The sequence below is a fragment of the Syngnathus typhle genome, linkage group LG3 (genome assembly GCF_033458585.1).
Source record: "Syngnathus typhle isolate RoL2023-S1 ecotype Sweden linkage group LG3, RoL_Styp_1.0, whole genome shotgun sequence".
Lineage (NCBI taxonomy): Eukaryota > Metazoa > Chordata > Actinopteri > Syngnathiformes > Syngnathidae > Syngnathus > Syngnathus typhle.
The window spans coordinates 5,185,133-5,203,258 of NC_083740.1; the positions used below are offsets into that span (position 1 = coordinate 5,185,133).

General features: G+C 44.1%; 1 protein-coding gene and 1 long non-coding RNA gene across 14 annotated transcripts in view; one reads left to right on the forward strand and one right to left on the reverse strand.

Moving 5' to 3' along the window:
* The window catches only part of LOC133150794 (nuclear factor 1 X-type-like), a 97,890-nt gene that overhangs the window by 70,595 nt on the left and 9,169 nt on the right, over positions 1-18,126 (forward strand). For 4 of the 12 annotated variants that reach the window (XM_061273298.1, XM_061273300.1, XM_061273302.1 and 1 more), the window contains 10 exons: positions 3,103-3,165; positions 3,607-3,681; positions 3,950-4,073; positions 4,850-4,885; positions 5,061-5,188; positions 6,163-6,237; positions 10,318-10,443; positions 13,739-13,908; positions 15,248-15,395; positions 17,336-17,424. In XM_061273298.1, coding sequence (XP_061129282.1) covers positions 3,103-3,165; positions 3,607-3,681; positions 3,950-4,073; positions 4,850-4,885; positions 5,061-5,188; positions 6,163-6,237; positions 10,318-10,443; positions 13,739-13,908; positions 15,248-15,395; positions 17,336-17,424 — 1,034 coding nt within the window. The remainder of the gene's footprint in view (positions 1-3,102; positions 3,166-3,606; positions 3,682-3,949; positions 4,074-4,849; positions 4,886-5,060; positions 5,189-6,162; positions 6,238-10,317; positions 10,444-13,738; positions 13,909-15,247; positions 15,396-17,335; positions 17,425-18,126) is intronic. The other 8 variants (XM_061273305.1, XM_061273301.1, XM_061273299.1 and 5 more) reach the window with 8 other exon arrangements.
* LOC133150795 (uncharacterized) lies at positions 9,381-13,474 on the reverse strand. Of its 2 annotated transcripts, none has more exons than XR_009713813.1 (3): positions 13,374-13,474; positions 13,110-13,282; positions 9,381-9,772 (listed from the first exon to the last, which is right to left on the reverse strand). It is a non-coding gene; the product is annotated as an uncharacterized LOC133150795 (long non-coding RNA). The 2 variants fall into 2 exon arrangements; XR_009713814.1 differs by lacking the exon at positions 9,381-9,772 and adding an exon at positions 10,353-10,494.

Genomic DNA, 18,126 nt, shown 5'->3' on the forward strand with positions numbered 1-18,126 from the left:
GCTTAGAGAAGACCGTATGTCACACATGGCAAAACGGGATGGGGAAGGAAAATGCACTACAGATGGAACTGATAAAAGCAAAAGCCACAGAAATATGCGAGCGTTGACAGTGGGAGGTACAGTAGTCCGTAGAACCTTCTACACCAGTCAGTCCGGCAATGTTGAGCTGCTATTGAGCCTGCAAAGTAATTGCACTTATCAGTGACATTATAATAATTATAAAAAATATTATAGATGGTAAACAAACAAGGTATGAGTTCTGTCTGGTGATAATAAACTCAAGTCACTTCAGAACAAGCGGCAGTTTGGTCAAACTAAACACAAAGGTTTCAAAATTACACGGTGTATATAAAACAATTAGGCTTCGCTAGCTAATAATTAGCATCTTTTTATTTCTGTCCTATAAGCAATCGATATATAAAGCGACGCATGTAAAGGGATAGATAATATGACAATATTCACGGGCATATATTCTTTTTCCTCTGCAAAGAATGATTAATAAGTCTGCCGTACAGAGAAGCTTAGAGGAGCTCATCTTCAGTACATAATATTGATGTTTGAAATGTCTTGTGCTGCCTCCAATTGGCCAAGGTACACATAACAGAATGAGCAGCACAATGCGTATTACAGGACGTGTCTTAAAAAGATCCTTAAAAAGTCTTAAAAGCCGTCAAATCATGAATTTAACGTGGCCTTGTCAAATTATCAAATGTTGCACACTATCAAGAGACTGTGGCAGTTTACGTATGTAATGCACGTCATGGCTTATCTCACTGAGTCCAGTCCATATCTTGCACTCATACAGCCCAACTTCCATATCTGGCTCCTAAGTGACCTCAGGCGACACTGCATTGACAGAGTTACTCTGTCTTAATTAGACTGTGCTGGCTGAGAGGGACTAGGCGTGTTGTTGAAAGGTTTGATGTCAACCGTGAGGGATGACGTGAGGTCGAGGGTTGTCCGAGAGGCCTGCAGAGCTCTGATTGGAGGTGCCGGAAAAGCTTCGGGGGTCTGGGCGACGAGATAAAGGGCTTGCCGCGACTTTAGACGGGTTGCGGCTGTCGTACAGTAGACTGTAACTGGCCGAGTCGTGATAAACAGTCGGCCGGACCTCCTGAGTTTCATTTTCTCAACCCAACAATATGATCAGTGTGTCGCTTTGCAGTGAAACTGATAACCTCTCGTAGCGATGGAGAGGCACAGCTTTATCGCAGCCGGCTAATTCTAGAGGCTAATTGCGGTCTTGGGATTGTGCACACACGCAGACATGCCTCGGGGCTCGCTGCACACATACAGTTACGGCTTGGTCTTCCAGCTAGTGCTTCGAAGGTGCGAGAAATGGAGTGTTTACAATATTCTCTCGCCCTGTGGCGAAATACTACACGCCGGTAAAAGTCCAGTGAGGTCGGGTTGTTTTCCCAACAGCTTTCATTGGCACCCGTATGTTTACTCCTGGGTGTTTGTCCGTCCGTCTATGAGGAGCTCAATGTATCTGGGGTGCGTGCGCAGCCTGGCGCGATGGGAGCCTGTGCCGTCAGTTACCTGGAATGCGGAGCTACCGCCAATGCTAAGATGGCTGCCAAGCTCTAAGATGGCTGCCAGGATTACACGCGATGGGGCGACGGCGACGAGTGAGGGATTCTGCATGAGAGGAGCGAGCAGAAAGGGAGGTCTTTTTGCTTTTCTGCGGATGGCTTCGTAGGCAGCGAGACAGGCCTGTTATTTTTTCTGCTCACTAGGCTAATCTGTGGCTTAGAGCGGCTGCAAGGCAAGTGCTGCTGGCAGGAGTCTGTGTGCTCTGTTATCACCTACAGCCTGTGGATAAACACCTCCTTTCCATTAGCTTACTTGCTAGCAACTTTGATCTGAATTGACCACCACTATTCACACACACACACGTTTATTTACTTTTGTTCCTCAGTACTTTTCATCTCATTTTTACCTTAATTCAAACGGAAATGGCCCCACTCATCAAAATATGATATTCTGAGTAATGTTGCATTTGTGAAATATTAAGTCGCAAAATCACACATCTCTGAAGGCGGCCATTTTCCCACTTGCGGTCGACTAAAAATGACATCGCTCAGGTAACGACCAATCACAACTCAGCTTGCAAATTTCAGGTGAGCCGTGTTTGGTTATTTACTGAACCCCGATCAACTGTGATGTCATCTTCAGTCGACAGCGAGTGACAAAATGGCTGCCCCCTGAATTGGGTAAAAACGGAATTAATTCATATTTTACAAATGTAACATTAATCAGGATACCACGTTTAGACTAGTAGGGCCACTTCCCCTTTTGCCACCACTGCATTGCCATTAACATGGATGTGGTTACACACGTGACACAAACCTGCACAATGTTGACACTCCCTTTTGACACTCGTGTTACAAAAAGCTTTTTTTCCGCCTGGAGCTTCTCCATTCCTAATTTCGTCCTCGAGTTGCCAAGGCCTGCCCTGTGCGGCTAACCGCTCGTGTGAGTGAAGCCGATTGCATTCATAGGCCAGTCATAAGAGGTGTGTGCAAACGTGCTTGTGTACACAGATTAGTGTTGCTTGTCTGCCCTCATGGGGAAAAGTTTTCCTCCGACTAAAACGCGCTCTGCCTCAAATCCTCAGGCGCAACCAGACTCCCGTGGTCAGCTGTTTTCCTGAGTCTGTTTTTGCGGCGATGAAACAGAAATTAGAGGAAGAAACAGATTGCAAGTGCACATGCTCGTGTGGGTGTTCATATGCGAAAGTGTGTGTGCGTGTGTTTTTGTGCGCACGTGAGGTGCTCTGTTTATGCAGACTAAATCCCTACCAGCAAGAAAGTATTAAATCAGATTAGGGCACGGAATATGATTGCATCGTTAGATACTTATTGGCATAACGGCACTCTGTAAATCATTGCACCTTTATTCAGCGGGGAGACGACAGCGAGCTTTCCGGGATGTAAAGAAACGTCACACTTCAAGAAATTGCGTGACTTCATTAACACATGTAGAACTTAGCACATATTGCAAATTCAAACAGCGCAGTTTCTAAACCGACCTTAACAATAAATTATTGATTAAAGAACATTTGTACAAATAGTCATCATTTCTCCATGTTTTGTGCAGAATCCGGACAATCAGACAGCTCCAGCCAACAGGGGGACACGGACATTAAACCACCGCCCAATGGTAAGGAACATGATTAGTTTCATCTGGAAGCAGTTGAGACAAAGTCAAGTGCACTGCTTAGAACTAGGCGCAAGATGGAGGCAACTATGAATAATATACCAGTCAATCCCCACACCAAAAAGGAGGGTGTGCACACTTTTGCAACAACATTATCTCAGTTGTTTATGTTTCTTAATGTATTTTTACTTCCATCTAAAATAGATTAAAGCAAATATTTCAATTGAGTTGTCGTGATTTGGAGTCAAAAGAATGATTTAAAAAGTTTTGGTCATTTTTGGGGGCTCTTTTTTTGCATGACTTTCAGCTTGGGTGGGTGAATGTTTTACATCCACTGTACGTTAGATTCCAGATTGCAAACACACGTTCCTCAACACGTTCAGGAGTTCTTTCCTTTCTTATAGGACTGTTTTTAATCATTGTATATTTATTTCCCCACCACAGGACACCTGAGTTTCCAAGACTGCTTTGTCACCTCAGGGGTTTGGAACGTGGCTGAGCTCGTCAGAGTGTCCCAGAGTAAGTCTAAAATACTTTTGAAAACAAATACATAAATAGATAAAAAGAAGAAGCAAAACATAAATTAGTACTTAGCAGATTGCTGCCAAATTCCAATTTGGAACTACCCCAACATACACCTACATAGCCAACCTCATGCTCATGCCTGAATTATCCCATTAATATTCATTCTTTACTCACTTAGGAAAATGTCAAAATATCTCTTTATATCTTTTTTAAATTTTTGTCATCAAAATTATTATATTTTTTTCCCCCCCTTATCCATTAGCCCCTGTTGCCACGGCGTCAGGTCCGAACTTCTCCTTGGCCGACCTGGACAGCAGTCCCAGTTACTACAACATCAACCAGGTGGCCGTGGGGCGACGTTCCCTCACTTCCCCTCCCTCTACCAGGTACGTAATAGACAAGCAGTACTGGAATCACAAATGTAAATTATGGGAAAAAATGTTTTCATTCTGTCATTGCGTGTGAATTTATTGTACAGTGGTGCCTTGATTTATAAGCTTAATTTCTTCCTTGACCACACTTCAACACTTCTACTCATACATAGAATTTCCAACCTTCCCAAACAAACCAATGATAAAAAGATGTTCACAAAAGAGAAATGAAGTACTCTGTTACATACTTAAAAATAATAAAGTAGTTATATAATATATGATTAAATAGAATTGGAACGAAAAAAAAACTGTTTTGTCACACTTTCTTTATCAGTTCTGGCGCGCCTTGGCCACCTGAGGGCACCATAAGTCAGACACCCCAATATAACTGGAGACTCAGCTCCTCTCTCAGCTCCTCAGTACGATAGTAATATTAGTTTTTGTAGGATAGCTATTTTTTCCAAGGATGATTATCAATTAAATGTAAATCCTAATGTTGACTTTCTACGTTGTTGTTTCTTGGATCCACTTTGTTACGGTTTCATGCTGCCTCCTCTTGGCTAAAAATGATCTTTTTACTTAGAATAAATACAAGAGGTTACTTTTTCTCTTTACGTTCTCACTGACGCTGCTGCAAGTTTTTTCTTTCCATATCCTCGTCGATATTGTGTATTGTAACAGTTTTTTTTTTTTAATTCAATCATGCAATTACTTTCTCTGCTTTTCCTCTTTGTCTTCCTTTAACTTGTCCTTCCTTTCTTCTCGCCTCTTGTCATCCACCATCACTTTAGGTCTGAGGTGGAACTGTACGCGAACCTTCCGCGGAGGTAGTTAAAAACACAAACTAAAATAAACGCAAACACACTCATCCAGAAAGCTAATGCCACCACTTTCTAGCTCTTCCTTCTTTTAAGTCCTGTGTAGTTTTCATACCTTGGTTGTGATTTGTCAGGACCTCGATCTGAGCGTTCACATGAGTACCGTATTTTTCTCTCATGCCAGCTCCACCAAGAGGAAGTCGTTAGACGACAGTGAGATGGAGAGTCCTACAGATGATGTTTTCTATCCCGGACGCTCACCTGCAGCCAGCTCATCCCAATCCAGCGCGTGGCCCAACGAAATGGATGCAGGTACCACCTCGCCGCACCTCACACGTCCCTCTCCCACGAAGCAAAGCATTGCCAGTCTTCCTCACGCTGTCCCAACCATCGCCCTACTAATTGATCCCTCTATCTAACCCTTGCCTATACTCTGGAAATATACACCCTCCGCTCCTAAACATTGCAAATGACAAAATAGAAGCGGCAAACAACTTTGACCATCCCCTAGGGATGTTTGATTCATCCAATTCTATATTGTCATTCAATGACACCCACGTCACTCACCAGGCCTTGCCTTTTAAAGCCATACACACTCAAAGTCACAAAGTAGACTCAAACATGAGGATGGCAACTCTGATGACGGAAAAATATTGCCTGTATGTTACTGTTTAAAAAAAATACAACACCCATTTTTATCCACTTACTTGATTAAAGGATAATCGATCGAATACTCGATTCTAAAAATATTTGATAGCAGGAGCCCGAAGAGATTATTTGATCACATAATTGACTAAATATCACAAATGTCAGTATCGCAATCAAATTTAATTTTCAATTCCCAACCTTAATGACAAGCAAGCCGCCTTCAACCGAGTAAATTTAACACTTTCTCCCAAAAACAAATGCTGAGTGGTCATATGAAATTATGACCACAGCAACGGACCTCAGGAAGATTTTCCAATCCATTTGAATAAAAGGCCTTATTTAAGCCTCTGTATTAATTTGACCTCTTATAGTGATAGTAATCTAGACCAGTACTGTGATCTGCTTTCTTCATCGACCTACTCATTAGCTTCACCCCTCCCGGCCAACAATCCTGTAAAGCTGCTAGTCCTCTTGATAACTTCTAATGACATAAGTACATGTTCATGATCACAAGCCATAAAACGTAATGCTCACCCTTAACCCTCTCCACTTCCACACCTCATCTTCTGCCCTCTCTCTCTTTCTCTTTCTCCCTCCCTCTCTCTCTCATTGTTAACAATACCCTTCTCCACTTTCAGTGCAGCACCATTTGGCCAGTGTGCAGGAGAGGAAGATAAAACATGAAAACGAAGGCGTGCAGTTTCCTTACCATGGTTAGACCAATATTGATTACATATTTGATATTTATTAGCCCACCCTGCTCTTTATATACATTATAATGTATGTGTGTTTGAATGTAAGGTAATGAAATGTAGTATAAGAATATTATATATGGATATTAGAATTTGATCTTGCTGATGATGTTTGTTTTTTCGCCCCTCCCATTTCTGTGTGGTTAAGTGGCGGGATTTTCCAGGATTATCCGCTTAAAGTTTGACATTCTTTGTCACACATGCTCATTTCAATTCCCTGGCTTTCTCTCCGAGGCCTTGCTTGCCCTCCCGGTGTCGTTTTTAACCAACAGATGTCACCATGCAATAAAAAAAAAAAACACCAGTAAAGACACACAAACACACACACAAGGATAGAGTGAGTCAGTCATGTATAAAAAGACCTCCACAGGTTCGGCGGCGTGGCTCACACACGCGTGCATAATAATATGTGCCTGCGCAGATGCCCCTCTGCCGCTCGCCCACTTGACACCCCTTCCATAGGCAGACGTTCACACGTCGAAACGCCCATGCTTACCGTGCTCCCCGCCCCTGCAGGTGTTCAGGTGGCCACCTTGCCTCCACCTCTCCGTCTCGCCATCCCTCCCCTGGCTTGAAATCCCTCATTAAGACGTTTTACCGTCTGCGGATCAGAGGTGTAAAAGCCTTCCTCCTGCTTTCTTGCACTCCATCGCAGTCTCCCTTCTGTCTAATTGAAAATGTGTACAGCAGGGGAGGACTCTGGGGAGGGACGTAGCCAAAAGCGATGCTTAGGTTCATCACTAGCTGCTCCGATGCTCCTGCTCCACTTAGCTGTAGATGTAATTAAGAGAGCGCTGCTCATCGGGGGCCGCAGCAGAGCTCCGCTGCATGTCTTTGCCCTGCAGAGCTTCACCTCCCATCAATTTCCTATTTCTCGCTCGCTATGGTCTGTCTCTCCCTTGTCTGTGTGTGGCCTCCTGGTCTCCGTAGTGCAGCACGCCGCGTTGCGCACTTCCTAATGAGTCTGCAGAATTGAGATGTGCAAATTGCTTTTTGTAGTTCCTCAAATTCACCCCCGTCACCCCCGTCTCCTCCTTAGGAGGTAGCTGTTTAGATGTGGCACATGTAAAGAAAGTGCATTCAGCAAACTTAAAATCGGATCGATCCAATTCTAGGAATCATCAATACTAGTGCAAAACTATACAAGATTACAAAGACATTTAAAAGTGTACTATGTTGATAGCCCCACACATGTTTTGCTCTGACTAACCAATCAGACAACAGAAAAATGTTGACTTCATTGAGAGCCACTTTAGCTCGTGAGCGCAAATCGATAATCTAATTGGTTAAAAAAAACATCCTCATTGGTAATATAATTTAAGATACATAAAGGCCCCAGTGTAGATTAGATTAACATGGCAGCAAAAAGAAGCTAAAATCTGATTGGTCGAAACAATACTGGAAGCACTGCAGCTAAGAATGAATTAGTCGAATTTTATAGAGCAAATATATGAAAGAGCAGACAGACAAGTAGGAAAATTTTTAGGGGTGTGGTACGCAAAAAAAAAATCTGATTTTCCCAACTAGCCGAACCTGCCAAATACAATCTCACCTGGGAATTCTCAGCGAGGTGCGAGCATTCAAACACGAATCAAAAGCAGCTCATCACACAGACAGGTGTGCCTGAGTGTGTGTCCACTTGCAGCGTTTTCCTTCCTCTCAACACACACTGTCACATTCAGATACACACCATCGATTTCCACGCACAGACACGCATTTGCGCAGCTGAAGCACGGTCCCAGATGGTGAATGACTGTGTGGATAGCCTTGGGATCCGTGAGGATGCCGGAGACATCTGCTCCACATAGGCTCATAGGGGGGGAGGGGGTGTAAGGCTGGCAAAACAACCATGATTTCATATTAGCTCCAAATGATTGTTCAATAAATCAAACAGCGGGTGGGCTTCCCCCGCTGCTTCAGTGATATAATCACAGATACGTGGCTAGAGTCCTGAAAGTTACAATTCCCCAGCTTTTCCATGACTTGTTCAAATCAAGTGTCAATTTTATTTTTTTAACCCGCTTCAAAATTATGTGAGTGTGCTTCAGAGGCGCATCTGGTGGCAGGCCTGTTAGTGCAAAGAGACAGAAGGGTCATCAGGGGAGCGCTTGATTGGTTGCCAGTGAAACGCCGGAGCGTGCCAGGAGAGAACGAGTGCAGTTGCGGCACATGTGAACCAGATTGGCAGACGGGTTCGTCTCTGAAGTGCTGAGACATTTTCTTTTACATCCTCCTGATGGTAACGTTGGCGTTTTTAAGGGCCCAGATGTCTGCCGTCAGCGGATTCCCCCATTTTCCTTATGATGATTCGCGAAGTTCATTCAACGCTAAGCGCATACATGCGCAGAAACATTCTCTCAAATCTCACCTTGGCCTATTTTTTCTCGTGTCACGACAATCACCAATCGGAGTCGCCGTTAGCTTCATCGACATACGTGCGTACTGCTAATGTTCTTTGAAATTCCAGTTACCACAGTAATTTGCACTTCACAATAAATAAATTCACATTTTTCCTTTTTTTTCTCCTTCGTGAAGCCAAACTTGGCTTAGAAAATAGCATAGTTAGCTAAATGCTTTGTCAAATCTCAGTTCTTCCCAGGCTTTTTATTTATTTTTTTTAGTTTACACTCGAGTGTCACAGAAATCACTACTGACTGTTGGTGTCAGAAGCTGGATCCAAGGTCCTCTTCATGCTTGGAATGTATCTGACAGCACAATACTCCCACATACTCCTGCTACAGTTGGGTTCGGAGAAGGGGGAGGATTGTGGCGGAAGAAAAAGAAATATATGTCTGCCGGAGACATAAATGGTTCACACATATTCACTCCCACCTGCTTGAGATTTAACTCTTTCACACCAGGAGGGATTTTTTTTTTTTTTTTTTTGCACGCCCCCACGCTTACCATCCACTTTCACACGTCTCCAGCTGGAGGAGGAATCATATTGAATGCCCTGTTTGATGCGAAGCAGCCACAAAAATAGACTACAAAACCAAAGCCTGCAAAAAAAAAAAGTTTTCAAGCGCAAATATTATCATATCACTGTCGTCAGGAAGATTAGAAGAAACCCCACAATACAACAAACGTTTTTATTTTTTTGCTCTGTTTTGATGCTGTTACATGTGTGCCCGCCAGATAATAAGCATACGCAAACATCTTCTGACAACCCGATTTCATACATGTCGTCAGAGCAACGCATGAAAAAGAAAAAAAGAAAAACACTGCTGCATTTCTCACAGGTTCTGCTTTGCTCTCTCACTGGCTTTGCTCTCTCGCATATTTTCATGTCTCCCACGTGCTTGTCGCCGCCTCCCGCCGTCTCCTCTGTCCGTCTGCTTGTCTTTCGCACTCAGCAGCTGCCGCGTCCATACTGTACAGTTTGTGCTATTTCTGAATGAGGCCGTCTTCTCGTGCAGCCAGCCCGTGGGCCTGGCAGTGGCCGTAACCGCAACTCGCTGACTGTGGCTGTAACGGTGGCAACGTTTGGCGCCGGCACCTGAAAAAGACAGAGAAAAGCCAAAGAGAAACGAGACAGAGAAAACATACAGTGGCGCAGTTAGTTGTTATTATTGCTACAGATGTGCCTTGGCTCTCAAACAAAGGCTAGTTTGATATTGGCTTCAGCTATTGTCCACCCCATTATTTTTTTTCTCCTTTTGAAGACATGCTTGTAAAATACTGCCCGGTCCATTCCTTCAAAGTTGGGAGCTGGGAATCCTCTATCAGAATGAGTTACTGCAGCGGTGGGAAAAACAAAGAACTCTAATCTTTTTTTTCTTTTTTATTCCCCCCATGTATTTGTGAATGAGGCAATCAGGCAGGATTGAGTCTTCTGATTGGCTCTTTAAAACTAATGGGTGACAAAATCACCCTAAATTAAGTCCCCTTTAATAAGAATAAAAGCAATGTGATATAGTCCAAAAAAAAAAAGAAATTGATGATTAAAACCACCTCTCTTTTCCCCACTCTGCTCCCTACTATTTTTTTTTTTTGTTGATCCCATTTTTTTCTTTTTTTTTTTCTTTTTTTTTTTATTACCAGGACTGTCCTCGCCTGGTTCACTTAAGAAGCCGGGGAAGTTTGATTTCAACGCCCTGTCTTCCCAGAGGTCCCCCCGCATGGCGTTCACACACCACCCGCTGCCCGTGCTGGCAGGAGTGAGACCAGGTGAGAGAGCCCTGCCACCAAGTTGCAACCCCCCCCTCCTCATATTCCAGTCTGAAAAAGAGAGAGAAGGAAAGGGAAATTATACCCCATAAGCAAAAGAATTGCGTTCCAATCCCTCAGTTGCAACTGCTGAGTTTTCATATGTTCAGTGTTACTGCTATATCATGGCTGGCTGGCTGGCCAAAGTTTTTCTCTCTCTCTCTCTTTCAGTCTATCTTTACCCATACATTTGTTTATTTAACATCACCATAGTGCTTGTTTGTTTGTTTTAATACTGTCATTGCATGGTACCATTGCTGCATCCATGCCTTTGCCTTTGAGCTTATTAATCCAATTATCACCATTGAATTTCATGTTTGGATTATGATTTCCAGTGGTTTGTATGGCTTATGAGTTTTTATATTTTGGTATAATGAACGCGGTGTGTGCACAGTACTGGGCCTACTGCCATCGATTATTAATGCCACAATGAGTAGAGCTACAATGGCACTCGGTCGAGACTGCTAACAAACATTCATTAGTCCACGAAAAAAAAAAAGGTGATGGATTTTGGATCGATAATATTCCATTGATAATATAGTGATGCGTGAATAAATCTAGTACAGTTGTGTGGAAAAAAAGGTTTTGAGAATTATGTGTTGTCGTGCCAACCGTGTGTGTTCCAGTTAGGGCTGAACAACTTAATCAAATTCAAATCGACATCGCTGTAAAGTGGAATCAGATTTTCAAATTGCGTAGGTTGTTTAAAAAAATAAAAATAAAAAATCAATAAATAAAAACAATGCTTATTATGGGTTAGCTGGTAGGATTTTCTTATAGATATATGTAGTTCTATTTTATTTATCTAGTGTTTACATAATTTTTGGGGACAAGGACGTGCTTACAAGTCAAAGTGCTTCCTAAGTAAACAACTCTAGTTGAAATCTAGTTGAATCTCGCTCTCTTTTTTTTTTTTTTAACCTGCTCAACATGTTCAGTTTTGTCCTTGTTTGTAGTTTTAATGAGAGCGTATTTTCACAGAACGCCACAGATTCCTTTAGTGTGTTTCCAGTGACGTTTTTTCGATTGAGGCACAAAGGGCAAATTGTCCTCGGAGCATTTTGCTCCAATAGCATATATCCTACAAGGTTTCTCCATCTCCGCTCTGAGAATTCCCAACGTCCCTCCAATGTGAACTTTGCCAACAAGTCCCTGAAGGCTGGCGGGCTCACTTTTCAAAGGCATAAATACGTCCTCCGCTCTCATTCTATTTGACTCTCAAAGGGAACGGCTTGGTCGGCGTCCAAACCGCACCTACCATGTAAAGGTCATTTGCACTCAATGCCCTCGTGCTGAAGCGTATTGAATTTTACTTTCAGCTCTCCCAGAGGTATATTTAGAATATATACTCAAGGACGTGCCTTCAACCACTAGGCACGTTTTGCGAACGAGTCCAAGAAATTAAACGTTGTATTTTAATCGAGTTCCAAATGAGTGAGAGCGACTGTTAGCTGAGTGCTTTTGGCGTATTAGTGCGGCTGTAATGAGGTAGTGTTTTGAGCTTCCGTCCGTTTGCAGACACACACACTCGCGCGCGCGTGCACATGTGTAAATTTACACTCTTGTCTGCGCTACAATGGCTGCAGTCCAAATGGAATGTCCCTTAGAGGCCTCGCTTCAATAAAGTGCCTGGAGGAAGACAGGAGAGTGGAGTGAAAAGAAAGATGTGAATGCGCAGAAAGATGCTTCTCGTAACCAAGGCCCACCTTGGGCGCGCCGAAACGCTTCGCTCCTCTTGTGTAGGTCGAGTGTGAGAGTGTTCGCGGCTAAGTGCTGGATTGTTTATGTCCCGCTGTTGGCTCTGGATGCACATGGAGAGATGCCAGGCAGACTGTTGTCTGATTACGCTCGCCTGGAGAGACCGCCATTGTGGCAACCAATGCATGTATGTTGGGAATACAAAATTTAGGCCCTGTGCGAACTCAAACTGAGGAAAAAAGCAGAGGAGCACTTTCTGTTCTAAGAAGTACAAATAGTAGCTCTTAATTTAATGTTCAACACATTATAAATATTTTAAATAGCGATGAGTAACCCCAAAAAGTTTTAGTTAGAGTTTTTTGGGTTTTTTTTTTTGACAAATTAACAAACATATCTCATAATCCACATCAATAAAATAGTCATCACTTTCCGTCACTTTCTGAAGACATAAAAAACAGGATTACAGAGGATGTATATTAATCATTTTGAAAAAATCTAGGCTGAAATGTTTTTGTTCTTTCAAATTTACACAGGTAATGTGCTGCCATCTACTGGTTGACAGTGGATTTACACCCGATATGAACAAATAGAAAGAAAATCTGCGAAATAGTAGGACCTCAAACCTTCCATGGTTAAAAAAGTCAACAAGCCGATTCTGACAAAGAATAGAAAACAAAGCTATGTTTTAAAATGTCAGGGGTAAAATTAAAAAAGTGAATAATAAGTTCAAAGTACCATCTAAATTTCAGTCACATGGTATTTGTACTTTGTTTCTTCCGACCACTGAGAAAATCAACAACGGCAGAAAGTTTAACCAACTTGCGCTGCTGCCCTTTGTGAGTTGCGACACACACACACACACACACACACACACGAGACAGTAGGTGACAGACACAATCACAGATACTTGTTTGCCAGGCTCCCCTCACCTAGCAGCTTGTCTCTCTTGTTCGCCGTGCCAAATTGCAAACGCCAAAGATTTGCAGCCGACCAGACACACAGTGGAGGCTAGTGTGTTTGCGTGTGTGGCTGACTGGTTGACGAATGTCTCCTGGAGGTGTTTTGTGGCCATTTGGGAGCGAAGGGGAGATCCTCTGACAAGCTACCAAAGAGAACCGCCGCTGATTGATTACACCTCACTGACAAGCAATCAAAAAAATCACAGTGTCTGTTTGTTTGCGGCTCTCTCTTACCTCGGCTCGGTTTTGCGAGGCGGCAGAAGGTGCAAAAATATACAAACGTACTGCGACTGACAAAAGTGTGTTTGCTTAGTTGGCTGATGTCGAAAGTGAACGGGGCCAGATGTTACACAATAGCTTACCGCAGTAGAACGTCACAGCTATTTTCTGTGTCAGGACAATTATAGGCCTGAGCGGCAAAATTATACATAATGGCCGCCGCTTAGTTCAAGCATATGTCTTATTATAGGACAGCGTGGAATATAATATATGTCGCTCTGTGCCGTGTACTGTATGTTCATTATCTCTGCTCAAACAATAGAATGACTCATTGTAGGCTCGATTCAACTTTTGCTGATGTTTCCCGGTCATCTCCGCAGGGAGCCCCCGTGCCTCAGCCTCAGCCCTGCACTTCCCCTCTTCCTCAATCATCCAGCAGTCCAGCCCTTATTTCACCCACCCCACCATACGCTACCACCACCACCAGGACCCGCTTAAGGAGTTTGTCCAGTTTGTGTGCACCGACGGCACAGGACAGCCGAGCGCACAGGTAAGTGAAATAAGCAAGAAGGCGGATGGGCTAGGAAAAACAAAGCGCAAATGGAAAATTATGCTACGACTACTTTTTTTTGTAAAAAATATTTTGAGGATGAAAGATGTGAAAATGGGTGTTTTTTTTTAAACAGAATTAATCTTTCTATGAAACTATTGTGAATTGAAGACATACACTTTTAAAAGTGTGGGGTGGGGGCGCTATGGAATGTTGCACAACCTCCACGTAGACCTCCACTGTGGCATAGAAAAGAACAATTCACTCACAATATTTCATAACAGAACAATCAATTGAAAGAATTCAAAATTCACAGCCCACTCTTTTGTTTTCCCAGCAACTACTGCATATTAATGTTTCAGGTTGCAGGTTAGTGTGATATGTTTTTAGCCCCCGCGTCACAAAAAAAATCTAGCTGCACGAAAAATACAGATGACGAGTTGTCGCAAGAGGGAGATAAAAGAAGGCGTACTTTTTTTTTTTTTTTTCCAACATCGGCCGTGTCCTTAAAGCGGGTGCCAAGGCCGGTGTTGTGGTCAGAGCCACTGTGACCCCGCTGTGTCATGGGAGGATGCAGTAAATGTAGCTCATGCAAAAGAAAAAGATCGGGCTGAGTTAGCAGCAAACCCACAGAGGGTCAAATTTAACTTTGTTTAGAAGCGCTCCATAAAGAACCATGGAAACACTTGGAAAATTACAGTCGCATTCCAGCTGTCATTCTTCGTGAGGCGGCTGGGCTCAGAACAATGAGACTAAATCTCCCACAGGGAACGTCCTGTTTTTTTTTTTTCTTTTGTACTAAACACACTGCAGGGGTTTCTGAAAGTTAGAGATTTTTTTTTTTTCAACGACCCCATCATAATAATGATTAATGTAAAGCTGGTATCATCTGCACCCCTAATATACAGTATATAAAATGCTTACTGTAGACCACTACTGTAAACTTGGCCTTCATGTTTTGTCCCCAAATGTGGTAACAAACAGGCACTTTCACATTTTATGCACATTTTGCGCACATTTTGCACTAATGGATAAAATTGTACCACTACACTATGACACCTTGTCTACTTCCTCCCTTGTGAAAAAATGTTCTACACTCTTTTCCTTTTCTTACGTATTCCATTCTTTTTGGTCGGACTGTTTGATCATTTTATTGTCAGGTTGTGTGTGCGTGTGTATCTTGTGCGTACTTGTGTGTGTGTGCGTTGTTGCCGTCTATGGGTCGGCAGGTGCGTATCGGTTGTCGCTTTGTGCCCGGCCGGCTCCCCTGTGTGATGTCGTTGGGGTGGGGGTGGGTGCGTCCCGTCCTGCTCACCCTGTCTATATGGTCCATCTGCAGCCTAACGGAGGTGGCCAGAGCAAAATGCCGGGCTCCTTCCTGCTGCCCCCGCCACCCCCGGTGGCACGCCCCGTGCCCCTCCCCATGCCCGACTCTAAAAGCATCAGCACGCCCACCGACGGTGGACTCAGCTCACCCGCATCTCCGTGTAAGTCACTCCCGCTCCCCTCCACAAATCCCCCCCTTTCGGCCCCAGACTCCCCGCAGAAATAACCTAGACGCCAAACCAAATTGTAGCTTCTTTGAGCGAGGCTAGTTCATTTCACCTCATTTCCCTAAATCGTAGGTTTCACGTGCCATTAAGACACGACTGGATTTCGACATGAAATATCACGTGAATACGTACCAAATCACTATTCGTCTTCCTTGAGCTGCTTCCTTTAAGATGGGAAACTGCTCCAACTCTCAGCAGCCCCTGGAGTTAAAGCATTTGAGGGAACCACAGAAGGTCCAAAAACGATTAGATGCCACGCCTTCGCCATACCAGAGGTCCTCTTTCCATCACTTCTGTATCCCCTTCCTCTGAGCTTCAGCTTGTCTTTCTCTCTGCTCTTGTCTTTGCGTTCATTCCCTCCCCGTCTTGTATTTGAGCTTCTTTCGCTCTCTAGTGTTGTTTTTCATGCTAGCACCGCAAGAGGCAGTGTGGTCCCCCCCCCCCCCCAGCTTCATTGGGTTGCGTGGTTTGGGGGGGGGGCGAGCAGATTAGTCCCGGGCCCCCCTTGCACGTCGCTTCTGTAGCTCAAAAGCTTTTGATTGACACAGTCCTTGCATGTCTGGCTCACGGAGGCAATACGTCCTTTTCTCTCATTGATTTTTTTTTTTTTTGCTTTATCTGATATATTCTCAGTTCTTTCCCCCTTTGTTTCTCTTTTTTCCTTTGTAGGGGAACAAAATTAGGGCAGTTGGCGTGGACTCCAAAAAAAAAAAAAAGAAAACTAAAGACCATCGCGCCCCAATTTAGCACACCCAATCAATCCCCCTCTCGCAGATCTCACAATAAGTCAGAACAAGATGGAAATCAAACTGTATGGAGAACAACCCAAACACGATTGGTGAGGCTTAGTCGCACAAAGGGGGGAGCAAAGGGGAGAGGAGTGTCGAGGTGTTGCTTGGTTGCGCCCACACAGGTGCGCTGAAAGAGTCGGGCCATGGGAGAGGCACTCCAGGAGGGGGCGCCGGACGGAGCAGCCGGGGCACCTTCTCATCCTTTTTTGTTTGGACTTTCTCTCTCCTCCTGTCCTGTCATCCTCTCCCCCACCTTCCTCTCGTTCCCTGCTCTCTCTTTCTCTCCAATCGACACGTCACTCGATTATTTATTTATATTGACATATAAATAAATAGCACCCCTTTTCACCATTTTGTTTCTCACTCCGGTGGCTGTTGTCACATTTGGGTTTTCCTTCCACCTCGAACTCTCAAAGATATTGCAACTGCCGTTCCAAACACACGCCCATCCATTTTTTTTTTTTTCAACGGCGCACTCACTGTCTGTCATTCCCTGTCACCGTTTTACCACCCCACCCGGCAATCCGCAGCCCCCACAACCTCCCTCAAGTCAGTTCCACTCGGCCAAGCTGGAGTCCAGTGAACACAACTGCCCTAAATTTGATCCTGTGACATCAGCAATACCGGGTTGCTCCTGTCGGACCGGCCAAATGTAAACGGAGCATCGGTTGGCACCGGTGATTAATGCGATTCTTCTGCCGCCCGCCCTATTATTATGCCGACAGTGGGTCCTCAGTGGGCTTGTATGATTACGGGCCCAGGGGCTGCTGAGGATCATTAGTGACTTATTTGAAATAGCTTCCTCATGTTAGCACTCTTCATTACAGACTCGACATCCCCTGCGTAACCACAGATTACATGGCTAAGTGAAGGGAAATAACAATTAAGTTGCCCGCAACACGAACAAATCATCCGTATGACTAAGGAGAGCGAGCTTCGTCTTTTCCCAATCGACAGCGATCCACCGCCTTGCACTGAACTGACTAAATTTTTTAAATCCTTACGACGAGAGCGTCAAGCGTGAGCTCGGTGTGTATGTGTTTGTGTCAAAGCATGTACACACTTGTCTCTCTCTGTTTGTAGCATACTCCACGCCAGGCTCCGCAGCTCCCAACCGGTTTGTCGGCATCGGAACACGGGACAACTTTCTGAATATCCCCCAGCAGACTCAGGTACCCTTGCCAGCCTCCCTCATTTCACTAACAGCCGGCCGTCCACCTCTGTCGCCTGCGTCTCGTCCATCACTCGCTTTGAGCATGCGCGCTGTGAAACTTCGAAGGGAAAAGCGGCCCATTCACGGTGATGAGGATGTCATTAGTTGTGACCCCATTCTAAGGCTGAGTCAATTTTCTTCTTTTTACTCTACACATTACTAACATCCTTCAAGGGAAGCCCAAGATACTGAAAAAGTATCTTGCGCAAAATAGGGAAAGCATCTTTCGTCAATGAAATGAATGGAAATGGCATTTATTCATTGCTGCCCCTCAAAAACGCCCCCCCCCCAAATGTTGTAATGTACTTTTTTAAATCAGCATTCCATACTGTCGTGTCTTTACAAGTATAACATAATTGAATGTAAACACCGTCGCGATTTCTTGCGTCAATTCCCATCTGTTCCTACTGATAGGCACACCTTGGCCACCAGGAGGCAGTATAATACAGCCCAACATAAGTTAATACTTGGGGGGGCAGAATTTTCGAAAGTACCCGATGACCACAATCAACTGCTCAAGGGCGCAGAATTAGGAAATAGCCCCACCGCACCTTCACAAATCAGCATGACCCCCGTTTTTGAGTCCGCTACCTCTGCAGCATGCGGCGTGGCTGTTTTGAATTGGATCAAATTCTGTGTGATCCGTTCAAAGATCTGACTG